Raw genomic sequence first — 11984 nt, forward strand, 5'->3', positions numbered from 1 at the left:
ACCCGAAGCAGAATCGGTCCAGACAATCGGTTTCAATAATCGGTATTTGGCATATATATTCGGAAGCGAATTGGGCTCACTCCGACTCGGCAACATTCGGGAAGACCAGTCGGTTCTGTCCCTCAAGTTACCGAAGTCAATTCGAGCAAGTTCAACAATACATATATCCGAAGCCGAACCGACTCGGGTTCAAATCCGACTAGAACGATATCGGGTGAGCCGACCGGCTGCACTCCAACAAGGTTTGTAGTCAACTCCGAACCGAGCTTCGTCAACCGAAACCGAATCTAATGGCATCAACATCTGGCTCATCGGAAATGAGTCTAAGGAGGTTCGACGGTTCGAACTTCAATTTTTGGAAGGAGCAAATGCAGGACTATCTTATAGTCAAGGGTCAGATCGATCTGATTGAGAATGAAACTGCTCCAGAAATATACAAGGCAAATGAGTGGCCGAAGCTGGACCGAATCGTCCGCGCCACGATTCGGATGCACCTGTCGGAGTTAGTGTACTTCACAGTGCAATCGTGCACGACAACCTTCGAACTTTGGAAGAAGCTATTGGAAACCTACGAAAAGAATGTCGCCTCAACGAAGATGTATTTGATCCGGCGCCTCTACAACTTGCGGATGAAAGATTCCGATTCGGTTCAGGCACACCTTAACGAGTACGAAAGTTTGAGCTCCCAAATCTTGTCACAGGGGACGACAATCGAGGATGAACTCAGAGCAATGATACTCATGAGCAGTCTCCCCTCCTCTTGGGAAACCTTCATTACAACTGTGTGCAACGCATCTACGACTGCCATCAAGTACTCCGAAGTCACAAGTGTAATCCTAACTGAAGCAGCTCGGAGAAAGTCTTTCACCAAAGACTCGGCAGAAGAAGCCTATGTAGTACAAGGTTCGATTGACCGATCAAACAACCGGGGAAGAAGCTCTTCCCGAGATATTGACGACCGACCTGAACATATTGTCCATAGAGAATCCAGTCGAATCAGAAGTTCTGCTTATGACTGAGGAATCGAGCACATGGCTTCTGAACTCGGGCGCGTCGTATCACGTGACACCTCACTGATCACAGTTTCGACAATATTCGGACCGGGACTCCGACTCAGTTCGGGTCGGAAATTCGCAGCACTGTGCTATCATCGGAATCGGCACCGTAGAGCTCAACCTTCCGGGTGGCTCTACACTCGTACTACACAACGTCCGACACGTTCCTGAGCTCTCACGATCCCTGATCTCCGTCGGACAACTTGATGAAGCTGGCATCCGTGCTGGTTTCTCATCAGGAGGGTGGACACTCCACAGAGGGAACCTCCTGCTTGCTAGAGGACCAAAGTTACACTCATTGTACCCTTTGTATGTCACACTCAGAGAGGGTATGAAGCTGGCATCCGTGCTAGTTTCTCATCAGGAGGGTGGACACTCCACAGAGGGAACCTCCTGCTTGCTAGAGGACCAAAGGTACACTCATTGTACCCTTTGTATGTCACACTCAGAGAGGGTGACTTATTTCTGGTAGATATCCCTCTATCATCCTTATGGCATGGACGACTTGGACACCTCAGCAAGGCCGGCATCACGCACCTATCCAGAGCCGGATACATCCCGAAACTCTCCTTCTCGGACCATCAGTTTTGCGAGCATTGCTAGTACGGCAAACAGGTAGCCGCATCACACCTGACATCAGCACCAAGAGAGTCGAGCCCGCTCGATTTGGTCCACTCGGACGTCTGTGGCCCGATGCCACATCAGTCACTCGGTGGTGCCTCATACTTCGTTAGTTTCATTGACGACTCGACTCGGAAGGTGTGGGCTTACCCCATCAGAACCAAAGATCGGGTGTTCTCGATCTTCTCAGATTGGCTCGCAATGGTCGAAAACCAGACCGGTCGGAAACTGAAGTGTCTCCGAACCGACAATGGAGGTGAGTTCAAATCTAATGAATTCGTCAAATTTTGCTGAGAACGCGGCATTAGACGTGAATATACGGCACCATATAGTCCAGAGCAGAACGAAATCGCAGAACGCATGAATCGGACGATTCAAGAACGCGTTGTATCCATGCTCCAACACTCCGGACTGTCGGATGGCTTCTGGGCAGAGGCTCTACTCACGGCAGTACACATAATCAATACGTCGCCAAGTAGACCTCTAGGACTTAGGATACCTCAGGAAAGTCGATTTATGATAAGCTGAGGATTTTCGGTTGCGAGGCATACGCCCTCATACCGAAAGACGACCGCCGAAAACTCGAACCGAGATCAAGGAAATGCGTTTTCCTCGGGTATGGACCCGACGGCGAGATCGGATACCGACTCTAGGACCCCGAGCACAGGCAAATCGTCCGAAGTTCGGACGTCGTGTTCAACGAGTCGACTATGCACAAAACGGCCGAAAGGCCTATTGAAGTCCAAAGGGTAATATTTTCCGAAGTGCCAACCCTTCATGACGGCCCAACACACAACACGAGACCGGTTTCACGGGTAACCAACTTCTCTCGCACCGAATCCATAGATTCGGCACAGCCGAATGGCTCAGCTTCCGACCATCTGACATCGACACCCGGTGCAACTAGTCCAGTCATACCTCGAAGATCCAAGAGAGTGTCGCAACCTCCGGAGAGGTACTCTCCCGCAATTTTCTTCACCGACACCGGCGAACCGACGTCCTACGAAGAAGCATCGGTAGCTGCCGATTCAGCCACCTGGCATTTGGCAATGGAATCGGAAATGCACTCCATCCGCGCCAACAAGACTTGGGATCTGGTCGACTTATCAAAGAATCGACGTGCTCTTCCTTGCAAGTGGGTCTATAGACTAAAGGAGACGTCCGACTCGACCACCCCAAAGTACAAGGCCAGATTAGTTGCGAAGGGATTTCGACAGGAATATGGCGTCGACTTCGACGAAATCTTTTCACCAGTGGTGAAAATGACAACCCTTCGTTTCATGCTCGGTGTTGTGGCTGCCGACAATTTGGAGCTGATTCAGCTAGATGTGAAAACGGCATTCCTCCACGGTGATCTAAAGGAGGAAATCTACATGGAGCAGCCGAAAGGCTTTGTGGCCACCGGTCAGGAACATCTAGTCTGCCGACTCAGGAAGAGTCTTTACGGCCTGAAACAGGCACCCCGACAGTGGTACAAGAAGTTCGACGATTTCATCCAGTCGGTCAGCTTCTCCAAGAGCGATGAGGACCACTGCCTCTTCACCAAAACAGCTCAAGACGGTTCTCCCGTCTTCCTCATCATCTACGTGGACGACATGCTACTCTCCGATCGGCATACCGGAGACCTCACCGAACTCGTTCGGAAACTGCGATTGAAGTTTGCCATGAAGGACCTCGGTCCGGCAAGACACATACTCAGAATGCAGATTAGTCGGAATCGCGCCAAAAGACAACTTTTTCTATCTCAAACCGACTACATCGGACGTGTCTTGGAACACTTCAACATGCAATTGGCCAAGTCTGCTTCGACCCCGCTCCTCGTTCATCTTCAGTTGTCTCAGCGAGACTGCCGACATCCAGTCCGGAGGGGGAAGACATGAAGTCGGTACCGTATGCACCGGCAGTAGGCTCTCTTATGTACGCGATGGTCACGACACGGCCTGATATTTCCCACGCCGTAGGAGTCATCAGCAGATTTATGCACAATCCCGGTCGATCGCACTGGAACGCAGTCAAGCATGTGTTCAGATATTTAGCTGGCACAAAAGACCACGACATCCTTTTCGGTCCGAACTCAACTTCAGGCGTAGTCGGTTACACCGACTTGGACTTCGCCGGCTGTGTGGACAGTCGCAAGTCAACAACCGGATATTGCTTTAAATTCGGCAATGGAGCAATCTCGTGGAAGTCGAAACTTCAAGAGTGCACAGCCACCTCAACGACCGAAGCAGAATATGTAGTTGCCTCCGACGCAGCGAAAGAAGCTTTATGGCTCGGTCGGCTGGCGCACACGTTTCGGCAAGTCGACTCCGACTCGGCTCCAGTTGTCTACAACGACAGTCAGAGTGCCGTTGCTTTGTCGAAAAATCTAGTTCATCACAACGCCTCCAAGCATATCGAAGTTCGATATCACTTTGTTCGGGACTGCGTCATTTCCGGGAAAATCGGTTTAGAGAAGATATCCACAACCAATAATGTCGCAGATGGAATGACCAAGTGTCTTTCGGCAGACCGTTTCCGGTCTCTTCGGCAACAGATGGGCGTAACAACATATCGGTCCGGTTGAAGCCGGACATAGTGCAGGACGGTTTCGGACAACAGACATCGGTTCACTGACGACCAACTTCAGCTTTTCCGACCCGACCAATTTGGTCTTCTGTCTACGGATCATGCCGATTCGAACAAAACTGACCTGTCCGAGAACCTATGCCTATACCCGTATTTTTTAGATAACCCATGTATACGCCCATTACGGGGGAGTGTCTAATACAAATGTATAATGGACGTATTCACACTATCCTCTTAGAGAGCCCAAGTTCGGGCTATTTCTGTAAATAACATAAAGGGCAATTGCCCTAAGTGAGTCACTATATAAAGTGACTTTGTAACCTTTTGTAAAGGTTGTTGTAAATGTTGCCCTTTTATGAATATAGATATATGCTTTGTGCCTCTCTCTCTCTCTCTATCTCCCTGTACGTAATTTGTTCTTGCCTCTCTCATACGCAGGTATTTCTTCCTCACAGATTCATACTGTGTGATCTCTTCCGCACTGACGGCTTTGTCCATTCCCTACAAAAACTCCCTATTGCATCTAGGGGTATAAATTGAATGACAATGTCAATATCAAATATTTCATCACCACCATGGTAGAATTACTAAACCATCAAGTTAATAACAAACTTGGTATCAAGTGAAAACAAGTTATCACCATACATGTGGAAGCAAAAACGTGATCAGCACCGGTGGGTGTATGCAACACATCTCCTTGAGATTACATCATAATCAAACCACCCTCAATATCACTACTTCTTGTCCTACCCTCCAACCACACCCACTCCATAACACAAAGAAGAAGGTAACAAGGTTTACATGTGTATGTGAGTAGTGCGTGAGATGAATTGAGAAAAGAATCTCGTGACTCTTCCATAGACGATAGAAATAGGGGTTTGGTGTCAATCGAGATCAAGGTTGTGTATAGATTCCTTCACTTTCTAACTGTCTTTGTCTTGGTGTTCCGATCTCTCCGTCATGGGTAAACATCCCATTATTGTAATAAATTGTCTCATGGGCCAAATTTGGTCTTAGAAGACACTAATATATCTTTCTTTTTTTCTCACTCTTTGTTTTCTAATCTCCCATTCCCAATATATGTTTTCAATATAAAGCTTATGCACGTATTGTTCCATCTCTTCATTGGTGAATTCACTAACTATACCTTCTTTTTTGCCCATGAGTTGTGTCCATGCTAACTTTGGTTGGAGTTTAAGCATTAGCATTTTTAAATTTTCTTACATTTATTAATATTGTCTGTTCTTTCTCCTCACAATTCTTCAATGTTGATACAACATTAAGGACTTCTTCATTTTTTATTTTTGCGCGCCTAAATCCTACACATCAAGGAGTCCAAATTATTGAAAGAATTTTGTTGGATGGTAGAGCTCTCCAGTGGAACATACAGATTTCAGTCCTTAATCGCTAGCTGAGTGGAGTTCACCATCAAAGAATTGCTGATATTAGATCCTAGTCCATAGCAGGATGTACTCCAACGAGTAAAAGGTGAATTCCACATGGAACATGGGGAATCTATGGTGATGACATCACACGAGCATCTGCTACTCTTCAACAGAAGAGACTAGTAGCTACACCTTTCAAAGCTTATGACTTAGTTTCATGCTCTCCATGAAGGTAAATGGTGTGACTAGCAAAGAGTTAACATCCATGAACTTCACATGTTGTTTCCCGTGAGCAACAATAGAGGAGCACCACACATGTAAAGTCCTAGCTAAGAGGACATCAAAGTCGAAACATATGGATGATACTCTAAGCATTCAAATCCAATGACCACATCTTGAACTAAACAAATCTAAAATTTGCTAATTCTCACATCCCACTTCCTTTTTCTCCACCTCTGTTTGATGATGTCTCACTTGATGCCTAAGACCAGTAACCTTTCTGTCCCACATACATATGTACATGCGCAAATTTATCTTTGCATATTTATATGCATGAAGTATTTGAAAACATAAGGTGATTCAGATTACTGACAATGAGCTTTGATATTCTCTTGTGGTTCAATGTTAAGTGATCTTCCATTCTGGAAGTTATAACCAGCATCCATAGTTTTTCCTTCATATGTATTGATGAATGCGCAAGTGTTGACCAACTCCACATGATATCCATCTAAAATAACCTTTGCTCATTGTAAATACCGGTCTTCTGACTCATCTGCGGCAGAATATTTTAACTTTGCATAAATATCTAAGTTTCGAAGTTGTCCTGTATCATTTGAAAATGGTCTAAAGTTTCTACTCGGATCGGTTCACACATTCCTTGCAGCATAAAAGTAGCATATTTCAACCTCATTGCATCAACTTTTCTTGCGTCCTCATCCATACCAGCAGCAACAAAAATATTAGCCATAAGAACAAACGCAGTAGCACAACTATGGTCCATTTTAACTGTCTCATCAAAAGCCAATCTCCCAAGCTTCACATTCCCCCATTTTTTACAAGCACCTAGTAGTGCAAGCCAAACATCAGGATAATCGGATGACGGCATTGCCCTAATCACTGACATTGCCTTTTCAAAGAGCCCTGCACCTCCATAAACACCCACCATACAAATATGGTGCTCTAAATTTGGAAAAATGCCATATTTAGTGCTCATATTCCCATAAAGCATTTGAGCCTCATTCAACAATCCTGAGCAACGACAGGAATTTAAAACAGATCGTAGGGTGATTGCATCTGGTGAAATACCTTCATTTTGCATATGTTTCAAACAGTTAAGTGCTTCATGGCCTTGCCCTTGTTGAGCATACCCTGCAATGAGCACCGACCAAGAGATTACATCTCGAATAGGAAGTTCTTCCAATACTTGGCGTGCTTTTGCAAGCATGCCACATTTAACATACATATCCACCAAAGCATTGCCTAGTACAATATCATCCTTGAGTAGGCCCCTACTCTCAACCTCTTCATGTATTTGTTTGCCTTTATCTACAGCTCCTATGTTGCCACATACATTTAAGATGCAAATGAATGTCACAAAACTTGGAGAGTGACCCTCACTTTGCATTCGATCAAAACAATCCAAAGCATCATGACATTTCCCATATTGGGCATAACCCACAATGAGAGTATTCCAGGAGACATCATCTCGAACAGGAAGTTCTTCAAGCACCCGTTGTGCTTTTCTAAGCATACCACATTTGGCATACATATCTAATATTGCATTTCCAAGCACAATATCCTTCTCCAGCAACTGCATCCTCACAATGTGGCCATGAATTTGCTTTCCCTTGTCAATAGTTCTGGTGCTGCTACATGCCTTTAAAATACAAATGAAGGTCACTGAATCTGGAGACAGTCCCTCGCTTTGCATTCCTTCCAAGCAATGAAGTGCTTCATGAATTTTCCCTCGTTGGACATACCCAGAAATCAATGCAGACCAACATGCTACATTACGAACAGAAAGCTCATCAAGAACCTTTTGAGCTTTTGTAAGTATACCACATTTGGCATACATATCCACCAATGCAGTGCCAAGCATGATATCCTTCTCCAACAAGCACCTATCCATGATCTCATCATGAATTTGTTCGCCCTTCACTATAGCTTCCATGCTAGCGCATGCCTTCAAGATGCAAATGAAGGTGACCTTATCAGGAGAGAGGCCGTCACTCTTCATCCTTTCAAAACTATTCATTGATTCATTGCATAACCCATGTTCTGCATACCCTGAAATCAGCGCATTCCAAGACACAACATCTCGAACTGGGAGGTCTTTCAGCACCTCTTCTGCTGTTTTAAATGCACCAAATTTGGCATACATATCAATCAAAGCATTTCCGAGCGCAATATCTTTCAACAAACCCCTTATTATAATAGCATCATGAAATTCTTTGCCCTTTTCTATAGCTCCTAGATCACTGCATGCCCTTAAGATGCATATAAAAGTGATTGCATCCGGAGAGAAGCCCTCGCTTTGCATCAGTTCCAAACAGTTCAGCACTTTATAAGCTTGCCCATATTGGGCATATCCTGACATTAATGTGTTCCAAGTCACGACATCCCGGCTAGGAATCACTTCAAGAACTTTCTCAGCTTTTGCAAGCTCTCCACACTTTGCATACATATCTAACATAGCATTGCAAAGCACAAAATCCTTTTGGAACAAGCCCCTATTGATAATTTCATTGCAAATCTGATCTCCCTTATCTATAGCTCTTAGTCTGCCGCAAACAATCAATATGCATGTGAAAGTCACTAAATCTGGAGTCTGACCTTTACTTTGCATCCATCCAAAACAATCTAGTGCTTCATGATATTGTTCTTGTTGGACATGGCCTGATATTAGTGCATTCCATGAGGATACATTTCTACCTGGGATTCTTTCCAGGACTTGTCGTGCTTGTGCAAGAAGCCCACATTTGGCATACATATCTACCAAAGCACTGCTCAGTACAGTATCCTTCTCTAACAAGCCCCTATTCACAATATGTTCATGAACTTGTTTGCCCTTCCCTATAGCTCCAATGGTACCACAAGCCTTAAGAATAGAAATGAAGGTGACTTCATCCGGAGAGATACCCTCTATTTGCATCTGTTCTAAACAGTCTAGTGCTCTATAACCTTGTCCTTGTTGGGCAAATCCTGCAATTAAAGAATTCCAAGAGACTACATTTCGTATTGGAAGCTCTTTGAGCACTTGTATTGCTTTTGTAAGTGCCCCACATTTGGCATACATATCCACCAGAGCACTTCCAACAACAACATCTTTCTCAAGCAAACCCCTCCTAGAAATTTCATCATGCATTTGTTTGCCCTTGCCTATCGCCCCAATTATTCCACATGCCTTCACAATGCAAGTATAAGTGATCACATCGGGAAACAAGCCTTCATTTTGCATCCTTTCAAAACAGTTTAAAGCGTCGTGACCTTTTCCTTGCTGGGAATACCCTGCAATTAGAGCATTCCATGAGAATTGAGTCCTGAAAGGAAGAGTATCAAGCACTTCTTGTGCTTTCGCGAGCATGCCACATTTGACATACATGCTAATCAGACTGCTTCCTAGATATGAGTTTTTTTGCAGCAAACCCTTACGCAAAATCTCAATATGTAACCGTCTTCCTTCACACAGGTCCTTCTTCTTGGCACAAACCTTGAGCAAGGCCACAAAAGTACAACATTCCATGACTTTTTTACTTCAAACTGTAATGCCATTGGGCGGCCTAGTTAATTTTCTTAGTGAAACATAAGAGTATATATACAAATTTTTCTTTTTTTCTTCTTCTTCTTTTTTTGAATTTCCATGGCATGATTGAAATCATTTGCAGGTTTGTTAATTCTTCTTAGATTCTCTCTGTATTTGTCTCTTGGCTAATTATGGTCTCATATTGTCAGAACTACAGTCTTATACAAACCTTGACATAAAATTTCCTTTCTCTCCTCCTCTATCATGGAGTGATTTCTATCACATACTCAACATTGTTTTGGCTTTCTCTCCTCCTCCTCCTCCTCCTCCTCCTCTGCCCATGTGATGATTCTTATCATTTTATTGATTGATTCTATCTCTATCTCCGTCTATCTATACATCATTTCACTTTCTTATGTCACTTTCTCTCTCCCTCTCTCTGTGTGTCTCTGTTGCTGTTTGTATTCATTCACCCTGCTCATCGGTAGCCTCCTCATTGCCGCTGTAATTGGTCTCAATGGTTTTCTTTATTTCCCCAAATGCCCCTTGTCCCAAACCCCTCGTCCCCTCGGGCCCGACAAGACGATGGGTCCCGTTCACAGTATTGACTGCACTAATTGCATGCATACATGAGTATGGGGGATTGGTTCATTGGACACGTCCATCACTGCCAAGGGCATCTCAGAGAAATTTGAAAATTCTTGGTTTAATAATGCCACATTATAACTCAGTCAAGAAGAATCGATTAAGTGGCCATGTCGTTGCTCGAGTGGGCCTCATAAAGTACATTTTGGAGAAATCGCAAACGCATATACGCATTTGGGGATATATAGGAGAAACTTGTGTATATTTCGGAGTTTTTCTATACAAAATATTTATAAGCTTTCACATTTTACTTTTTCTGCATGAGATAGATCTTCGTAACCATGAAAATCCACCATAGAGAATACAAACAATATTTTAAGATATTTTTTGTGAAATCCAACAAAATGGGAATCTAGAGCATTTCTATATTGCATGTCTTCAAATTTGACTCCATGCTTCTTTGTAAACATATTACTTTTGCATTTTCCCAATTCAAAGTCATGACGTGGTGTTATCCTCTAATCAACATGTAATGATCAATATCTTGCATCAAAACAAAGTAATGGATATTCATCAACGTGATGGTGGACGAAGACAAGATGGTACAAATCTGCCTCGGTGGTCTAGCGCAAAGGTACAGGCCAATCCGGACAACGATCTACACTCGAGAGAAACCACCGTCTTTCTTTGACTTGCAATAGATGCTGATGGTTGAAGAAAACCACGCAAGTGGGTCCAGGACCACTCAATCGGATGGCCGGATACTATACCCATGGACGTGGTGGACGAGGTGGGTTGGCACGCAATGGAGGCAATGCAAGAGTAGGACAGAAGGCACAGAGATAGTGCCGACAGCAGTTCCGAACCCTCCACAAGCAAGGGGAGTCAAAGCGGGCGTCAAGAACCGACAAGGAAAGGCCGACACAGAATGTTGGTACTGTGGCAAAAAGGGCCACAGGGAAAGCGAGTGTTGGAAGAAGCGCGCCAATTCGGACAAATCCGAATTCGGGAAAACCGGTCGGGAAAACCGGCAAAGCTCGCACTATGTAGAAGGATCGGAAGGATCCAAAACCAGGAAGACTTGTAAAGGGCCGGCCTTCGTGATGAAGCACAAGGCTAACTCGATGAAGAAGACTACTTCCAAATCGGCGAAAGTATGGTTCATTGATTCCGGTGCGTTGAACCACATGACGAGCCATAAAGAGTGGTTCTCTTTTCTAGAGAAATCGGATCAACCGAGAGTTGTCGAAACCGGAGATGACACTCCTCACCCAATTGTGCATGTCAGAGAAGTCCCTTTGAGCCATATTGGACAGAGGGGGAAGCTAATGAACGTATTACACGTTCCGACAATCACAAAGAACCTGGTGTCAGTCGAACAAATCGTCGACCAGGGGATGCAGGTGTGGTTTACGCACCTCGGGTGCTTCATCGAGGAAGAAGGCCAGATAATCGCGCAAGGGCGCAGAGACGGGAGGATGTTCATCCTCAACACTAAGGACATCGGCACCGCTATGTTTGCAAAAGGGCAGAAGGTCGAGTCGGACATCGACCTATGGCACAAGCGGATCGGCCACGTCAACCACCGGAGACTTTAGAACCTGCAATCGAAACAAGTTGTTTTCGGTTTGCCGAAATTTAGCGGCCGAAAAGCCGAAATTTGTGAAGCATGCCAACTCGGGAAGTAACACCGGCTTCCATTCCCTGTCGAACGAAACCGGAGCCATAACAAGCTCGACCTAATCCATTCGGATGTATGGGGACCGGCACAAAACATTAGTCTTGGCAGGAGTCGATATTTCGTCTCCTTCATCGACGATTATAGCCGGCACACATGGATCTACCTCATCGAGAGGAAGAGCGAAGTTTTCGAATGTTTCCGAAACCTTCAAAGCTTAGTTGAACGGGAAACAGAGAGGAAGATCAAGTGCCTGCGGTCGGATTGCGGAAAAGAATACTTTTCCGGCTAATTCAACAGTTATCTGTAGCAGAACGGAATTCACAGAGAATTCAGCTATCGGTACACAT

At 44.8% G+C, this 11984-nt stretch overlaps 1 protein-coding gene across 1 annotated transcript; it reads right to left on the reverse strand.

The window, feature by feature from the left end:
- Window positions 1–4797: 4797 nt before the first annotated feature.
- On the reverse strand, window positions 4798–9869 carry LOC147850918 (pentatricopeptide repeat-containing protein At5g27110-like). The gene has a single exon (XM_087335459.1). It carries the CDS (start codon window positions 9369–9371, stop codon window positions 6435–6437), a length of 2937 nt encoding a protein of 978 aa, XP_087191585.1. The 5' UTR covers window positions 9372–9869; the 3' UTR covers window positions 4798–6434.
- Between the last annotated feature and the right edge of the window lie 2115 nt (window positions 9870–11984).

Source organism: Azolla caroliniana, unplaced genomic scaffold (assembly GCF_043228905.1).
Source record: "Azolla caroliniana isolate FFs.n. ecotype wild unplaced genomic scaffold, voAzoCaro1.0.p SCAF_20, whole genome shotgun sequence".
In the NCBI taxonomy this organism is placed as follows: Eukaryota; Viridiplantae; Streptophyta; class Polypodiopsida; order Salviniales; family Salviniaceae; genus Azolla; species Azolla caroliniana.